General features: G+C 34.2%; 1 protein-coding gene across 4 annotated transcripts in view; it reads right to left on the bottom strand.

Moving 5' to 3' along the window:
• LOC115213456 (NK-tumor recognition protein) overlaps positions 1-20,101 on the bottom strand; it is a 65,085-nt gene that overhangs the window by 30,225 nt on the left and 14,759 nt on the right. For 2 of the 4 annotated variants that reach the window (XM_029782437.2, XM_029782436.2), the window contains exons 3-11: positions 13,366-13,440; positions 12,797-12,904; positions 9,528-9,572; positions 9,216-9,303; positions 4,367-4,396; positions 3,544-3,689; positions 3,116-3,293; positions 1,351-1,479; positions 527-638 (exon numbers count right to left, since the gene is read on the bottom strand). In XM_029782437.2, the coding sequence (XP_029638297.1) occupies positions 527-638; positions 1,351-1,479; positions 3,116-3,293; positions 3,544-3,689; positions 4,367-4,396; positions 9,216-9,303; positions 9,528-9,572; positions 12,797-12,904; positions 13,366-13,440 (911 nt within the window). Of the gene's footprint in view, positions 1-526; positions 639-1,350; positions 1,480-3,115; positions 3,294-3,543; positions 3,690-4,366; positions 4,397-6,395; positions 6,824-9,215; positions 9,304-9,513; positions 9,573-12,796; positions 12,905-13,365; positions 13,441-20,101 lie in introns of those variants that run through there. The other 2 variants (XM_029782438.2, XM_036504026.1) reach the window with 2 other exon arrangements.

Genomic DNA, 20,101 nt, shown 5'->3' on the forward strand with positions numbered 1-20,101 from the left:
GGACAATCCTAATAGGATTGTCCTTTACTAGAATATTGAACCTAATCCATGTACTGGTAGCTCAATATGCTATTCAGTGATGTTTTAGAAAATAATACATTGGTATTGGGGACTTCCAGTTTTTATTTCAAATTTTACAAAATACTCAATGATTTTTAAGCACAGGTCACAAACAAAACTAAAAGGCATCTTTTTCTTAAATATACTTCAAATTGTTGATTATAATTTAGACATTGTAATATCTGAAAGGAAATTTTCCATTTCACATAACTATTTTGTCATTTCCAAGTTAAAACTTGTTATATGGACACTAAGAGAGCTTGAAATATTATGAAGATCAAAATTTATCTTTCAGATCAACAAAGTTCCAAAATATATCTAGTCTATGATCATCTTACATGTGTCAAAAGATATGATTTATCAATTATAGATGATTATCTTCAGGTGATTAAAATTTTGAAGTAATTAGAAACAGGTGCTGTGTGAAATCACAAAAACCAAAAAGAAAGACAAAGGATAAACTTACAAAACTTCCACGACCCTTGATTTTTCGACCTGTGCTAGAATATTTTGTGCCTCTGCCTTTGTAGTTGGAATCTGGATATTTCCTGTGTGTTTCTCCACGAACTGGAGAATTCCTGAAATAAAGTACATTCATCATTATCATCATCAATACCACAACCACTTACACCAACATCATCACTCTTATATCTGCTTTCCATGCTGACATGGGTTGAGCAGGTATTCATGTTCTAAGATCATATTTGGAATTACTCCAATCCTAAATGAATCAGAGGACCACATCTTACTTGAAAACAGGAAAAATTTCGTATTTCAAATAAGTATTCTGTTGATGACAATTGCATTATTTCCAAATAAAAGCTGATCACTTTCTACTTCTAACAGATGTAGAAGCACTTGTAATTCTTTTTAATTCTAGAACAAGGCCAGCAATTTTAGATGAAAGAGTTTGTCAATTACTTTGACCCCAGTACTTGACTGGTACTTTATTTTATTTACCCTGAAAGGATTAAATACAAAGTTGACTTTGGAGGGATTTGAACTCAGAAGGTAAAGAACCAGAAGGAATACCTCTAACCATTTTGTCCTATGTGTTAACAATTCTGCCAGCTCAGAGCCTTATGCTTATCGAATATAATAAAACACTAAAATAATGATTTCTTAAATTAGTGAAAAGGCCAGAATTTTTTAAGAGAATTGAATGTGATCATGACTAATTCATCAAATCAGGAGGGATGAAATGCAAAACTGACCTAACAGGATTTGATCTCAGAATATAATGACATCTAACTTCTTAAGTAAATACAATGATGATAAGGAAATACTAACCTGGATTTATCTTGCAACTGAGGATTGCCTCGATAGAGAAATTTGGGTGCTGGGACATCAGGTATCTCTTCAGGCCGTACAGAGGAAACTTGAGCAGAGTCCTTTTTCGAATCTGATTCAGCATCATTTCTAGGAACAAGAGAAAAATTGTCACTACATTATAATTTATATCTTTCAATTCTCTTTCCCTCCTATCTAATATTTCAATAGCATATGGGTGACTAACAAAAGGAAAACAAAACATAAACTGAAGATATTAATACTGATTTCAAATTTTGGCACAAGGGCAGCAATTTTGGGGGAGTTGGGTAAATCAGTTACATCAACTCCAGTGCTCAACTGGTTCTTATTCTATCAACCCTGAGAGGGATGAAAGGCAAAGTCAACCTCAGTGGAATTTGAACTCAGAACATGAGGATAGATGAAAATGCCGCTAAGCAGTTTTTGCCCGCCAAGCTAACAATTCTGCCATGAAGTAAATGTTGAAAATTTTGATGTTGATGGATATATTTATAAAAGTTGTTTTATTTCCATTACTTCAAGGAACTCATCTTTTAGGAAAAATAATTCTAGTATGGAGCTGAATTACTAAACGCTTATACAGTCATTAGTTTAAAACCAGCTACATCTATTGTTTCATATTCATATGAAGTTCCTTTGAAGAAAAAAAATAGATGTTGGGTGACAACAGTTGGTTTAACAATGGAAGACAACCTTTCATTCCTATGTACTTCTTGATTTTGAAGATACAAAGGAATAGAATTCATAGATATAAATGAATAAAAATTGCTACAAATAGTGATTTCATAATTATCATTCTAATATATTTTTTAATGTTAAATTTTGCAGACAAAATATTAAGTCTTTTTCCATACAAGAATGAGCTCAATTGCTCTGCAAATTTAGATACCGTTTTATCAGAACTTATACATTAATAAAATTTTTGCATGCTAAAAACTCTTATGTAAATAACACAGCTCTCTGTTCGTATGTATCCCTCGACTTAAAGAGACAGAATTGGTATTATTCAGCTGCTATGGGGAAGGGATGTAGCACTTATTTCCAGCTGTAGAAAGACTGAAAACTGCTAGTAATTATTGTTGGAAAATAACCTAGACTACAGCTATCACTCACAACTGAGGATGACTTGGTATCACATACTATGCTCTTATTGATTGTTTTAGGCGTTCATGTACTTGCAGGGAGGCATAGACACCTTCTCAGCTCTTCTACACTTGATCTAGCAAAACAGACAGAATGTGAGGAGAGAATTGCACCAGTAAAACACCTACAATGCAAAGAGAAGGCTGGTACTTTATGAAACCCAAAAAGATGAAAAGTAAAGTTGACTTTGACAGGATTTGAACTCAGAATGCAGAGAGCTGGAACAAATACCACAACACTGATGCTTTAAAGACTTGTTCAAAAACAAGTGACAAATAAAACTATATCAGGGTTGTCAAATAAGAGTTCATCTAATTAAATATCAAGCAAGAGAACCATTTTTTGAACAGAAAAATTTTCTACCTTTCAAAACCTAGTTTGATAAAGTAGAAAGCTTATCTGGATACTAAAAATTTCATTTAATGAATCACCTTAGGAAGTTATGGCAATTTTCTTACTATCCCAACAGAAAATAGTCTTTAAATAGAGAATTTCAAAACTATTATGAAGGTACAAGACAGACATGAAGAATACGAAAAAAGAAACTATTATTTCTTTTCAAGGTGAATGAAATGGGGGGGGGGGCTAAAAAGAAACTTACTTTGATTCTTTCTTTTTCTTCTTTTTTTTCTCCTTCTTCTTCTTTGATTTCTTTTTCTTCTTCTTTGATTTCTTCTTTTTCTTTTCAGTATCACTTTCTGAAGCCGAAGAGCTAGAGTCTGAAGATGATCCTGATGAGGAAACTGATTCACTTTCTGACTCATGTCGTCTCTTCTTAGCTAATCACAGAAATACAAAGAATATTATATAGAATAGCTGACAAAGGGCTGTACAGGAACAGAAAAATATCTTAGAAACAGTTTATAAAATTCAAAAAAAAAAAAAGAAGTTAACTTTGTGTACCTGAAATGTCAAAATTCACACTCCACTCACAGCACACAAACTTATTCATTATAAATTCAAAGATAACCTAAAGAATCATTCTACTAAAAAGGAAATCTTAAAAAGAAAAGCAGTACTATACACTACCTTTCGGCTTCATCTGCAACACCAATTCTCCACAGTTAGCCACTCTGACCTGCTCTAAAGGACTGCTTTGACTGTTTGTCTTCTCATTCTCTATCTGGCAAACAACGTCCGTTCCATTAATCACACGACCAAATACAACATGAACCCTGCAATACGAGGAGAAAAAAAAGGAAGGTAGAAACTTCAGCTAAATCATGATTCATTGTCTAGGCAAAAATCCCATTTTCATTCTTAACTCTTCAACATAAAACCTTATTAAATTTAATTATCATAAAGGCATTGCACTGCTTTATAATTTATGATTACATAAAAAGAAAATCACAGACTTAGAGAATCTATTTTTAATGTAATTTTCCTGTCCCAATATCAAAAGACTTTTACAGGTCTTTTTCTTCATGTGAACATGAGTTGAATGATTTTACAAAATGTGGATACTGGCTTGAATTGTTAGTTGCAGTATCTAAAACATGGATGCTCCTTAATACTAACCAATCAACCATCAAGTGGGAAAAAGCACACATCTTCAATGATAGTCAAAAAAAAATACTAATGACTAGGCTTGAAATAAAATATTATAGTACATTTAACATTCAGTTACTACTTGCTAATTATCTGAGGAAAGAAAAACTAGAGACAACTATAATAACCTTTGCAAGAATTATGATGAAAATGTTCTAAGTAAACAGCTGAAGTTGATACAAACGTTTTTGCTTTTGTCCAACTGTAATTCAATACGGCATAAAGAATTAAATTAATAAAGTAAAAATGCTCATTTACATATCAAAATATTCATTACTTGAATATAACAGGTCAGAAAACTTACCCATCCAAATGTGGTGAATTTCTTGTTGTTCTGGAAATATAAATATAAAAAAAGAAGACAATGAAACTGAGTATTAACACATGTACACACAAATACACACAAATACAAAAACAAATCTTCATAATCCTGAAATGATATATTACCAAAGTAGTATACACCAAAAGGACTAATAGCCTCATCTCTCAGCTTCGATCAAGTCAATGACCTTCTACAAAGCTCAAGTGCAATTCAACTGGAATGCTACTCCTGTATCTCGGATACTGACAGTACTTAGTACAAAATTATCCAAGACCACTTCTGAATGGGACTATTCAATTTCAATTGCTGACTCACATATTCGTGGCAGATTCGAGGCCAAAGATAGGCCCTATGGCCTAGTGCCATCATTTAGCATTGGCTTTCCATGCTGGCATGCGTTAGACAGTTTGACTGAAACTGGTAAGTTGCAGGGCTACATCAGATTCCAATCTGACTTGGCATGGTTTCTACAGCTGGATGCCCCTAATGCCAACCACTCCAAGAATGTAACGGGTGCTTTGTACATGTCACTGGTACAGGTGCCAGTTGTGACACCGGCATCAGCCATGACTACAATTTCACTTGGCTTGATGGGTCATCTCAAACACAGCTTCTATAAGGCCCAATGTTTGAAGGGTGCTTCTTACATACCACAGGCATAGGCGCCAGTTACATGACACCGGCATTGGCCCCGACTATGATTTCACATGGCTTGACAGGTCTTGTGTATATGCTCCATTTAGGATTTTTTTTACTGATACCTGTCCCTCCCCTGTGCCTCTTCTATTGCTACTTTGACAGCCTCTGCTACTGAGAACTAGATACCTATATACCTCCTCCAATCATTTTGCCTTCTTCGATTACTCATACTGTGTATGAATCCTTATTTAAATTAAGACTCTTCCTGAGCACTTTAGAAGACATTTAAGATCTATTACCAACCAAGAAAAAGATTACACATTGACAAAAGATGATGGGATATAAAGGACAAATATATATAGGAGCAGGAAATCAATTACAGAGGAAAAATTGAGTAAAATATTCAATATAAGTTTGGGCAGTGAGACAATATGGTGGATGAGATCAAGTTGTCATATACCCAACGGAGAAGGTTTCAAAGTCTCTGTTCATCGAAGCAGCACATGCAGAACCTGAAATGTCTTAGATTACATGTGACAGCACCTGTGAGTGTGAAAAGCTAAAAAACAGTTAATGGTGGTAACATATGCATAAGAGTTTGTGTTAAGGAGCAAATTAATGCATGGAAAGAAAATTATGGGAATAATACCTGAACTTTGGGTAGATCATACATTCATGGAACAGATGCAAGAGAAAAGAAACAGATGGGATCCATAGGTGGGTTACTTCCATAACATATGCTGCAATGGAGCAGTGACAGAAAACTTTAGAGGTAAACCAGAAATGAAAAAAATTTCAGGTAAAGAGATCCGTTAGTGCATCCTGCAATGGAGCAATCTGAAGTAAAACCTTCAATCTAAGCAATGAAAGAGATAAAGGCCATAGGCAGACAACTCAGGAGGTTTGCTTGCCAGACAACTGAAGGCCTTGCTTATGTCAAAAACAACAACAATGTCTTCTTGGAAGTTTTCATGGTTGAGAGACCAGTGGTGTGTGATATGCTAGGAGAGTCTTCAGTAGATCTAGCTCAACAAAAGCTATAATTCCATTGAATAGGAAAGAGATTTTAGGTGTGAAAAAAGTTTATGTTTACAACTATCCCTAACACTTTAGAGATGCTAGAAGTGAAGACAGTTCATCAGTAGTTGCCATGCCTTTCTATAAGACAAGGGGCAATTCCCAACTAACAGAAAGATTGAATAAGTTAGGCAAAAAAAAAAAGAGCCAGCAGAGGAATGCAGGATTTGAGAATATTTGAAAATACTGTGTCACAGCTATTGTCTAGGGAGGTGCCTTGTTGTATGTGCAGTGTAGAAGTGGAAGCAAAATGGGCAGCAAATATTGTGGCTTCATCAGAAGGAGAGCTACTTACAGAGACATCTTGGTTGAGGAGTGACAAGTAGGAGATTCTGCAAAGTTAGTAGAGATCATCTTGACCAAGGTCCACAAAGCTCAGTTGCAATATAGGAAGTAGGAAACTTGCAGGCCATGTGATGTGCAAAGACACCTTTTGCTTTCTTGATGGCTATCTTGCAGATTTCACGCTGATGGATGAACTCATTCCAGGTGGAAACGGTGGGTTACTTCCTTCAAGTGTTGCAGGCAGTGTTCTTCCTCTGTATAGCTGCAAGCGAACTACTGCAGGGTTTTGGTATTGTGGGTTTTAGGCGTGTGAAGAATATGGAGGGGCATATCTAGGCAAGTGATATCAGCTGTCTTATGAGTCAAAAGCAATGCACACATACTACCAAAGTTTAGAACTGAGAGTGGGTTGCCTTGATTAGGTAATAATTAGATTTTAATATGGACTAAGATTGTATTGGCTGGACAAAAGTTAGTTTGAGAGGTGAGAAAGAATGACAAATATGTACACTGTTCAGAGATAGAGATATAAGTAAATGATAAAACTAATTGGTGTGGACAACAAAAATGGTTAACAATTTGGCCTCTACACCAATGGTGATTGTGTAGTTTGAGTGTGAGAGCCAAGGGGAATTAAGTATATTTGGATCACTAAAGCTGATAACTTCAGAGAGAAGTAACACGAGATGAGATAGTTGCAAAACGACAGATAATGCAACATCTACTTGTGAGTGTTTAGAGGGAGTTACAGAGAAGTAGAGACAGTAGATGTACTTAGAACAGAAAAAAAAAAACACTTAGAGAAAATGTAACTGTAAGACTTTACTGTTATCTAGTTATCACTACACTACAGGTGAATTCAAACCTACACAACCAGATTCAGAAAAGTTTTTCCTAGAGCAGCTTAATAGATGAATATGACCCTTATTGAAATTATATATATATATATATATATATATATGAGGAGTCAAGTTTATATTTGGAACTGTGATCATTGTATGATATATCTATTATACTATATGTAATTATTGTTGTAACTGCTTTTGCTATATTTGCTCTTTTATATTTCCATTATAATTAGATAATCTCAGTTAATGTTTCTCGATATAGTGTATCATGTATGCGGAACTCTACTGTATATTTAAATAGAATTATTTTTTACTGTTTCACATACATTTTTCTATGCTTGCATGGATGACAGGAGAGTTTATTTGTTGGAGTTAATGTTAGCACCCTTAAATGCCCAACTTACTGTGAACCTTTCACCATGAGATAGGAGAGGTGTGCAATTTTTTATCTTATCAGGCAAACTGGGGCAAATAACATTAGTTACCTTGATCAGAGGGACAACACAATCATAAGAGTTGAACTTATGACCATGCATTCAGTAGTCTAGCAGTTAAACATCAGCAACTGTCCCTCGAAAAAACTCCAAGATACTACCAAATACAACATGCAGATCAAAACATTTCAAATAATTCACACATATCAACTGGACAAGTATACAACACCATTGAATTCAACATGAGGCATTTACCAACACATGCAAGATAGTTATTAGGAAACCAAAAGATGCTATTGCACAACCTGCAATTTCTCCTGCCTCCCAAATTGCAGCTGGGTTTTCTAGAATCATTTCATTAAGGCCACTACTAACTTTTCAGAATTGTCCTACCTGTCGTTTCTGAACCATGATGGCTCTGTAAGAAGTCTTCTTCTGATAAAGCTGCTACATTTTCTACCAATTTTGCCTTCAACTTGACACACTGGTCTTTCCAAACCCTCCTTCATTCAATCTCTTTCATCCTCACATGTACATAGTCACCAAGTGGGAAAGTTCCAATTACCCAACCCAATAATGTGATTGGTCTGAGAAAATCCCTTCTATTAACTTCAAACTGTCCCTTCTGTTAACTTCTAGAACTAGCACCTCCCTTACAAAATTTTTCAATCTTCCTCACATTACAAGAACCTATCCAAATCTATGAAAACATGCAATGCTGTATTTCATTTCCAAGAAAGGACTTCTTTGATTTTTCATCACAAAGGTAAACTATTATTACTTCATTATCATTAGTTCCTTTTCAGTCATCTCCAATAGTTTCCACAGATTCAAATCAAACAGATTTTTTTCCCTATACCACATATTCAAGTCACCCAACAGCTCCAAAATAATACATATCTCAAGGAAAACAGTCTTGCACTACACATGAACAATGCACAAACCATTAAAATCACTGCCAATGTCAGGGCACACAATCTCTGCTGGTGATTTTTACATTTAAACACTGCCAAAACTACATCTGTAACACTAAGATTCTTTGCCACAGCTAGAAAATTAGCTCCAATCAGTTGCTAGCTTTCTATGAAGCTAAAGTATACCTCACACACCTGGTGGTGCTGTTGCTATATGCACACAGAAATTTTCTCAACACATCTATAAAACTAACCACTCTAACCACTATGTCATAAATACACTGCTGCTTCAACCACTGGTATACATAGTTTTTGTCTCTCTGAACTAGATGGTAACATAGGCCTTCCATCCAACATTTCCCCTTCTCCCACAACTCCTACTTTGCCATCGCTTAAACTGCACACAAACTGTTTGCTTGTCTTACAACTAATTAACATTCAAGACCTAGTCTTCAGCAGTTAAATATATACAGGAACAGGCATATATAACATTAACAAACTGGTTTCTATGTAATTTTAATTAACAAACACATTTGTTACTTTCTATTTATGGTACAAAAAATATATTTTGGCCAAAGCCATTTCCCTTAATTAGTACAAATAGATCGTTGTAAAATAGAAATTAGAAACTTACATAAAAAACTGAGATCCATTTGTATCTTTTCCACGATTAGCCATAGAAAGAAGATATTTCTGGTCATGTTTCAAGATAAAATTCTCGTCTGAAAAGATAAAAAATATTAAAAAAACTCATTCACTTTGACTTGATTATATTTCAATTATTTTTCACATGTGCTCACTCTCACACACAAAAAAAAAATGAAAATAAAAACTAAAATTTTAAAGCTTTTAAAATTATATATATATATATTAGTTAGTCAGACACACCTACCAGGCCAATGCAAGCCATATTAAATCACCAAACTACATACCAGCAAATACGTACCAGGAAACACTCCTCCATATATAGATTCTCCACCAGTACCATCACCTAAACAAAAAGTCAACAGATTTTTAGAAACTTAACACCACAATTTTTTTTTTATTCATATTTAACTCCTTCGTAAAGTAGCTGTTACAAACTGCTAAATTTATATTAACATAAAGATGGTCATTTTGTATAGTGTCTAATTTAAATTTGTTCAAATTTCGTCATCATCATCATTTAGCACCTGTTTTCCATGCTGGTAAAGGTTACATGGCTTAACTGGAACTGGTAAGCCAGAGAACTGCACCAGACTCCAATCTGTTTTGGTGTGGTTTCTATGGTTGGATGCTCTTTCTAACACCAACTACTCTACAGAGTGTATTGGGTGTCTTTTACATGTCACCGGCACGGGCACCCCTTACGTATCACCGGCATGGGCGCCCCTTACGTGTCACCAGCACGAATGCCCCTTACGTGTCACCGGCACGAATGCTCCTTACGTGTCACCAGCACAAATGCCCCTTACGTGCCACTGGCATGAGTGCCCCTTGCGTGTCACCGGCACAAGTGCCCCTTACATGTCACCAGCATGAGTACCCTTTATGTTTCACCAATACAGGTCCCTCTTATGTGTTTTAATAAAATAATAAAGTTTTTTTTTTCCATCTGCCATCTACAAAATTATTACCAATAAATCTGCTAGTAATACATCTATTGCATGTGATTTTGTTGCTGCTTAGTCCCATGTTAGCCTTGATCAAGCAGAACCATGATTAACCCTTTAGCAATTAAAGTGGCTATATCTGGCCCAAATATTCTGTCTGATTTTCAAAACATGCAGAGTTGGGCCTCACAGAAACTTTAACCTTTTAGCATTTAAATCGGCTATATTTGGACAAAATATTCTATTTGCTTTATATTCAAACTGGTCAAATATGGTTTCTCACACCTACCCTACGAAGTCACACTAAAAGTAAACAGTCATATCATCGAAATCTCAAAGCTACAAAATAATGCATGATTAATTCAAAACAATGTGAATACAAAAGCATTATAATTGACAAAGTAATCTGAATGCTAAAGGGTAAATACACTAAAAACTTTTACCCTGTATATGTGTTGCTGAAATTAGGGTGCATCTAATATGCTCATGCATTTTTTTATGCCATCAAATAGGGTACTTACTTATTTTTATACTAAATTGTTGAAAAAACACCTTTTACTGTCTTAACTATAAACAGGGAGAGACACTTTAAAGTGTGGTACAGTGAATGAAAGAGATAACATCAGTATAATTTCTTTTACAGTCAAATTCATCATCATCATCAACATCGATTTTTCATGGGTTTGATGGTTAGACCAGAGCTGGAGAGCTGAACCAGTCTAGTCTGATTTGGCTTGGTTTCTACAACTGGTTGCCCTCCCTAACACCAACCACTTTACAGAGTATGCTGAGTGCTTTTTACATGGCCCAGCACAAGTGCTGCTAGGATTTCATATTACAATGTCATAAAACCAGTTGTGTTATATTCTCTCATTTCTGAATTTCCCCACTTTCCCACTGCTGCTGTCATTTTTACATCCACTTTTCTGTTCTGGTATAGGCTAGATAATAGACAGAGGCTCTTCTTGATTTTTAAATCTAGTTACTTCACTCTACATCTTTGCAGGGTGAACATTGTCAGAGCAAATTTAAACAGAGGCAAAAACATTCACACATACACAAACAGGCTTCTGTATAGTTTCTGCCAACCAAACATAATAGAACTAGTCACATCCAATGCTAACACAGAAAATAAATGTTAACATAAGAGAAACCAGTTTACAAGTCATCTGAAGGTAACTTTGACTTATTCTTAAACTTTATAAGAGCACAATGGCTGGAAAATATTCACTCATGAGTGAAGCAAATCTCCACAAGTTATCAGCTATATAGAGAGCTGCAGTGGAATTGTGTCATAAAATAAACAAGTATTCATTATTTAGTATTTGTGGTGTACAATTTAGATTTTATATATTTTTTTTTTCCATTTTACAAATCATCAACATTATAGTTTTTACATCCATCTTTTATGTTAACATAGGATGGATAGGTTGTCACCATTTGAACCAGTTCTTGTTGAGAATCACAACACTCTGGGGGCAAGTCAAAAGATCGCATTTCACTCACAGAATACAGCTTTTGGCATGGTTTCTACAACTGAATACTCTTCCTGTCATTAACCACTTTACGAATAGAAATGGCTGTACTAGAGCTTGTCATAAGACTAACAAGTCCCCACAACTCTATATTGTCTTTACTTGATTTGTCAAGCACTTTGTACAGAATGTACTGGATGCATTTTGCTGTGGCACCACAATAGGTAGGTTGTACCTTGCAACACTAAAGAACCCTCATGTCTTTAGAGCGAGAAAAGAAGAGAGGCTGTAATAATATAGACTATACTCAAGGTAAGATGGCAAAAGTAACAAATCTATGATTGGAGGAAGAGTTATTAATGTGAGAAGGTGCTAGAGAAAAGACTAACAATTTCTTTTTTCAGGTTTTTTCCAAATTGCTTCTGTACATGTAGCAGTTAATAAAGTGATACTCATTATACTATACTCTGCTGATGCCACATAAAAAGCACTGGTGCCGATGCCACGTAAAAAGCACTGGTGCTGTGTAAAAAGTACTGGTGCTGCGTAAAAAGAACTGGTGCAGGTGCCAGATAAAAAGCAACCAATATACTCTGTAAAGTGGTTGGTGTTAGGAAGGGCATCCAGCCATAGTAATGATGCCAAAACAGACAATGGAGCCTGGTGTGGTCCCTGGCCTTATGAGCACTTGTCAAACTGTCCAAACCATGCCAGCATGGAAAACATATGTATACATTTATATAATAAATGCATTAAAAAATAAACTTCTTACGCAATGGAAAATCTTGAACTCTAAAAGTTGCTGATATTTAGGAATTTTAGTCTAATCCTAATTACTAAAACAAAAGTATTTTCACAAAAGTAATGAAAGAATTACAATACGGAAACCTCAGAAATTCTAAAATTTATATTCATTTCCAAAAGAGATGTTATGTAAAATATAAATAAGAAAATGTGAGTGACAATTTTTCTCTCCAAGTATTAATGGTTAATATAAATATATTACATACTTTCATGTATTGCAAAAATTCAATGCTTAATAAAATAATTAGTTTAAATCAAAAGCTAACAACATAGAGTATGTTTCACAAACAATTAGTGTAAGCTGAAAAAATATTTATGGTGAACATGGTGAAATATTTTCTTACCTTTTGTGAAGTCACCTCCCTGTATCATAAAATCTTTAACAACTCGGTGGAAAAGGATTCCTTTATAATGAAGAGGTTTTCCAGTCTTCTGCCCTAAACCCTTCTCCCCTGAAAAATTATGAAGTTAATTAATTACTGAAAACACCACATATATTTAATATTTTATTATATTGTGTTGTCAAATAAATTTAATCAGTTTTTCTTTCATTTATTTTTATCTTTTCCAATGTTATTTGAATTAATGGGAAAAATAATCTTTTTATTGTAGTGTTTTATGGTTCTTTTTGAATAACCATTCTTCCTTTATTTTTGGTTATTATTTTTGAAATTGAAATAAATTTTACCTCTTTTCAGACATATGATGATAGAGAGTTATTAAAAAAGAATGAATTTATTTGGCAACCCAATACAATAACTACACTAGAAATGAAATGATTAAAACACACAAGCAAAATGAATGACAATGGACTCTTTAGAAGTATAAGACAATAAACAATTCTATGAATGTGTAATGAATATTGATAATAAAATAACACGGAAAGCAAAAAAAAACAAAACAAAATAATTACCTGTACAGAGGGCTCTAAAATTTTCACATGTCTTGGGACAGATGTCAGAAAAAAGCTCCACCACAATGCGACCCACTGCAAAATAAAAATTTCCATTCCTCAATTTCTTTTTTACTTCTCATTAAATAAGTCACACAACAAACATTAAACTACAAGTGTATATAGTTAAACTACAATTTAAATCAGATTTTATCCTCCAGTTTGAACTAAAACCTTTGTCTCCTACTGCCAATATAAAGACACAGTTTGTGATTATGAATAGCTGTATATCACTATTAGCTAAAAATAATGTTTTGTTGTAACAGACAATAACAACATTTGCATTTTCATGATTTCATGAGAAGCTAACATTGTCAGATATGGGAGATCCTGAAGAGATTCAACCCTAAGAGAGCAAGAAGTGAATAGAATGATATCAATTCTTATAACACTGTATTAATTATGTAGGAGCTGACTCAAAGATTTGAGAAAACATCTTACAAACATACACAAAATATTTTCTTGTTAATAAATATTGATAAAACTTTTTGCGCCCTGAGGTTAATATAGACACACTAAATTTATCCTTCTGCTTTATCTACTCTCATTCTCCAAATAGCCATACAATGCTTTATATAGCACATATTATGTTACAAAGTGGCAAGCAGAAAATAAACACCACAAAGCTTGCAATATTCATATATATATATATATATATATATCTATATATATATATATTACACACCAACACACATGATATTCTAGGATACAAAGACATATTGATGCCCCAGTATAAGCACACACACATAAATACCACACATTATTAGTCTACTTATTAGGCAGACTATTATGTATGCTGTTGGCACATTACTCCCACTTCTTTCAGTCTGCCAAACTAAAATTTAAGTGCAATATTCTATTCACAGCTGAGTAGATAGTGTTAGAAAATTGTCTCAATACATACACACACATACCTACATATATATGTATACGAACACACATGCATGCATATGAGTGTAGAATTTGCAAAACATAAACAACCCTAGTTGTGGAAACATGAAAAAAATTGTTATATGTACTGTATACATACACATCTGCAAAGACCATATGTGGATTAAAGTTGTTCACACAGTATTATACAAACATCATTCACCAGTATGGAATTAACATTAGAAAAAAAATGGTGGTGCAATTAAAATGGTTTTTTTCTGTTTGTTTTTTGTAATAATTTCCTACCATTTTTTTTGTTGTTATCTTTAATATATCAAGTTTCTTGCACTTTTCATTTGACTCTCAAAAGTTATTGTTTAGAAAATGCTTGTACTTACACATGTAAACACATACAAATACATGCACAGAGACTCACACCCTATGGGGACATTTAAATATCTGTTTTCAAGATATACCTTCAGATAAGTAATAAGGATCAAACTTACAGTCCAAGAGTACAATGTTATGTAGCAAGTAAATTGCCAAGTGGTTCACATACTAATCTGCTCCCTTGTATTCTTACTAATAGAATTAGCATTCTAAAAAATTAGAGTGGCAGATATAAAGCATCAACTACCACCACCATTTTGGCCCCTGGGTAACTGTAGCAGAGTCCACTCTGCTGCAATTATTTGGGCCACAACCCCAACTGGAAGATATCATCCTTCCTCCCTGAAGTCTCAAAAACCCTGAAAAAGAAGCCATGTGCTTCTCTACTTCATCTGACAAAACCATAAAAAAAAATTTTTTTTAAGGGATTTATTATTTCCCAACTTTTAGTAATGCTTGACCTTATCTAGATTTAACCCTTTTGATACCAGCCCGGCTGAAGTACAAATGTCTTGTTTTCATGAGTTCTGAATTAAAATCTTCCACCAAACCTTAGTCACAATTTATGTTCCTAACACTAGCTTAATGATAACTAAGTGATTTTACGAAATTCTTTGTTATATTTAATCTTAATTGAAAGAAACACAGAGCATCTCTCTCTCAACAGAAATATGGTAAGAAAAGGGTTAATTAACACAAATTATATTTCATGGCAATGATGAGGAGACAGAACTGTTAGAAGTGCAAAAAAAACCAAACAAAAAACAAAAGTGCACTTTTCAGTTACATCCTGTATGTTATTACTTCAAATCTTGCTGAGATTAACTTTCCTTTCCATTCTTGCCAAGTACTAGCATCAATGTAATCAACAATGCATACTCTTCCCCAACCCTTATGCCAATGTATATTTGAAAAGAAACCTTTACATATCTTCTCTTATTACTACTTTATTTTTCTAATTTTCCTTTACAATTTCTTTCATCCATTTTGGTCCATTTTAAAAATATTATTTGCAAAATATTGAATAAATTGAATAATAATACGCAGAAACAATCTGAAGCTGGTGCCAATCCCTGGAATGGGATGGAAGAATTTTCATCATCATCATTTTACCCCCATCCCAATGCCAGCTTGGACTGGATAGGTCATCTCCAGCACAGTGCCACTCTTTTCATTTTCAATTTGGTTATGTTCCGATTCATGCAAGTACAGTGCCTCACACTCTGGAACACCTCGTGCCTCTGATCAACATAACACATCTTGTAATTTCAATTTCTCTCCTTGTTAGGGATACCTGCAACTCGTGTCTTTTCCTAACTATCCAATCTCAGTCCGTGAATCACTTCTTTCTGGGAGTCTTTTTCCATCCACTAATGGAAGCCTATCAATTCCCTTTTTTCATATCACAGGCATCACATAATGCTCCCAAAATGTTACAAATAATAGAGGGATCTTTCAGCTTCCATACCTTTCTTCCCTTGTTTGTCTTTGAGTCTGTCCAGCCCTTCCTTATCCTGAGGTCATTAATCTATGTTGAATAGTACATTCTTTAGCAGAGAACGACATAATATTCACTAAACACTCTATCTCATGCCTAGTGAGTATAAAGTCCACTTGGCTCACATGCTCAAGTGGCTGTCTGGATTTATGACAATTGTGTTGCAAATATTTAAGATATTTGCTTCACAGGACTCCATGAGCCTTGATCTCTTTTCATTCCTTGTACTTGGTCTCCACACATAGCAGAGTATGTTATTGCCCAACAAGTTTATTGAAGTCACTAACCCTTATAACAAGATTGATGTCATCTGTTACTGAGGTAGTCTTAGAAGAGGGCCACATATATATGCACTTTTTACTCGTCTGTCATTCCTGATAGTGGAACATACACAAAATCACTGTCACTGTTATGTCATCTGTGATAGGCCTAAGTTTAATTATTCTGTCACATATTCTCTAACTACCACAATTTCTCTGTCATCAGATGCCTACTCTACCTACTCCAGTGCTGTTATCTACACAAAAGAATTTGCATCAACAGTGTTCTTTGCTCATCAAAACTCTTAACACTGGCTCCCTTTCATTTCTCCCTTTTTTTATATATATTTTGTCATCATAGCACACATTTAATTGCATGTACTCTAATATTTCTGCAATCTCTCCAGAACTTTCATCACACCAATATTAACAGTGACAGCCTTCAAGTTTTGCACCTGAAAGGAATGTTTCCAGTGGTGGTGGACATGTAAATTGCTTTACATCTATCTTTCTGTATCTGAAAGATGACTATAAACCAATCTACCTATCACCATTGCAAATAAAAACTCTTCCCTTTCTTTCAAGCACAAGTCTTTAAGGCTGGCATTATTAACATTGGTTAACAGACTTATCGTTTAACAATGGCATAAAGAAAGATAAGTCTGGAAGATATTTTGGAGATGGTAGAGCAGAAGCAAGTACATGCATCAATCTTTTTTAAGAAATGTCCACTGGTTTCTAATTTATTGTGAAATTATCATCATATAAAGTATTATTCTGGATGATTTTAAGAGCATGAACCTAAAAGGCACTGGTATTGAGTTCATGACACCAAACTATTTAGGAACCACTAGTTCAAACTTTACAAGAGTGCTGAATAATTGTCTTTTAAATTTCTACAATCATCATCATCATCTTTAAACATCCATGTTCCATGCAGGCACGAGATGGATGGTTTGACAGGATCTGATGGGTCCAAGAACTGCATCATACAGGCACTGGAGCACAATGATGGCAAAGCTATGTAAATTTTAACATTCACTCAGTTTCTCAGTCTAACATTAGTTATGTTTTTCGACTAAAAAAAAATAGCACTTTTTTTTTCTTGTGTGATCAAAAACTATGGCAAGTACTGTACAGTAGAGCTAAGTCCCTAAGGAGCTGAGTCCATGACCCAGTTTAGATTCCCAGTCATACCACTTCACTTCCTTTATGCTGACATATTTCTCAGAAAGACACAAGCATCACAACTTCCCATTTCTAAACTGATATAAATTTCATGTGTAAGAAATTGGTGTAAATGAAAATCAGTACAATATCAATTTACCAATTAAATAATTATTAAAAATACGTCAAAAGTTTTGATTTAGTGTTACTTTAAACCAGAGGTTCTCAACATAGGCGGTACTACCCTCAAAGGGGCTTATCAAAGAGGTTGTTAGGCTTTATGGGGTGGTGACAAGGTGGTGAGGTAACATAATTAACATACTGAATTTTACCTATAGAAGTAATTATATTATATATATGATAAAACTAGTAACGGCTATTAAAATAAAATGATCCCATCAGGCACAGGGAAGTCATTATCTTGCAATGCATAAAGTAAATTTTTGTCTTCATTAATTATCATTTCACTTTTTGAAAGCTTATAAAATCCATTTTTAAGTGTAAAATTTATAAATTATCATCCATGTTAAGTTAGTTTAGTCATGATACTTCACTCACCACTTAGGCAGGTGCTTAGTATAACAACTACATAAAAGAGGATGGAGAGGTGTGCAGTAAAAAAAAAGGGTTAAGAACCACTGCTCTAAACAGTATTTAGAATAATAATCTATAGTTCTTCAAACAAATAGCTTATCTAACCTGAATTATTTAAAGTCATTGAAGGATTTTTTTTCTTTTTAAGTTATTAAATTAATAATAAAAAAGAGAGAGAGATGAAGGATTGCAGAACTAGTACAAAAGAGACTCCAGTGTCAGAGAAAATTTTTACTCATGAACTATGAAAAGAAAATCTAATTTACCTGTTTTGTTTTAATCTGTAAAAATCCATAAAGGCCAGTAATGAAAGTGACTAAATAGACTTTGTTGCTGAATATTAAAATTCAGCCAAAGTAATAAAATGTTGAGGAAGAACTATCTACACTCCTATATTTTAATGCTTGTTGCCAATGTTTGACATAAATTAAAATAATTACAATTTAAATTTGATTTTAAAAAAAAGCACATTTTAGGAATGAGTACCCGCTTCTTTTTTACAGTCAGGCTGATAACTTTCCTTAAAGAATACCTAGCTTCTACAGAAGATACGTAGTTTCTTCTTTGCATCTATGCCCACAAGTTGATGAGAATACTGCTGCTTAGAGTGGAAGAGATTGGAAAACAACCATGCAGCAACCACACATTATTCACTTAATATCTCTTTTACTTGGTCCCACTGACACCTAGGGCAAATGTTTTCCACTACTATAGCCCTGGACGGACCAAAGCCTTGTAAATGGATTTGGTAGAGAGAAACTGAAAAAGAAGCTCATCACACACACACACACACACACACACAAATTTATTAAATAAGATTTAAATGTGAGCTACTCTTAATTTCATGTTCAAGCTGGACAGGCTTGGAGAGTATGCCATTTAAATCCTGTATTTATCAACTGATATTTATCTCTCAGTGGATGAAGTTGTATTTATGTTGATCTTACTGTTAATGAAACAGTACACTATATATGCGTGTGTTTGCATATGTGTGTGTTTACATCTGCCACTTCTTTCTTTCTTCTAAAACCACATATGCATCCTGTCACTGTTTACTTGTTTCTTGCTTTCAAAGTCAGGAGAAATAACAGATCCTTTGCAGGAAAACAACAGGCGGTAAAACAATGGGTTAGTAACATATTAGTCAAACCCATGTTAACACAAGAAAACAGACCTAAAACAAACAAAATATGAGGGGTTGGACAAAGTAATGGAAACACCTAGCCTCATAGCATTATAATTTTGAAATATCTATAAAACTGTCAAAAGCTTATTTATTTTTATGTTTTTTGATTTATTATTAGCATTGCTTAATAAGTTTTGCTAAAATTGCTGTTTCTTTTCAGATATCATCAGAAAAAGCTAATTAAAATTAATTAAAATGACAGATCTATCAGACTTTCAAAGAGGTCAAATGCTCATATGGCAGGCGCTAGCATAACGAAAACAGCCAAAATATTTGATGTATCAAGAAGTACTGTCTCAAAAGTAATGACACCCTTTGAGAAAGAGGGAAAAACCTCCTTGTTGAAACAAAACTCCGGAAGAAAACCAAAGCTTTCAGATAGGGTATGTTGAACTCTTGTGCAAATTGTAAGAAAGGATCACAAAAGTACAGCTCCCAAAATTACTTGGGAGATTAATGACCACCTCAAGAACCCAGTCTCCACAAAAACAGTTTTCTGGAAGCTGTACAAAGCCAGATTTCACAGGAGGGCTTCAATCAGAAAACCACAACTTTCAAAAACAAACATTGTAAAGCATTTAGAATGAAGTAAAAACCTACAAAATTGGTCCCTAGAGCAGTGGAAGAACATTATTTTCTTGGACAAGTCATCCTTTACCTCATTTCCAACTACTGGCTGAGTATACGTGTGGAGACAGCCAAAAGAAGCATTCAACCCAGACTACCTTCTAC

Source organism: Octopus sinensis, linkage group LG6 (genome assembly GCF_006345805.1).
Source record: "Octopus sinensis linkage group LG6, ASM634580v1, whole genome shotgun sequence".
Lineage (NCBI taxonomy): Eukaryota > Metazoa > Mollusca > Cephalopoda > Octopoda > Octopodidae > Octopus > Octopus sinensis.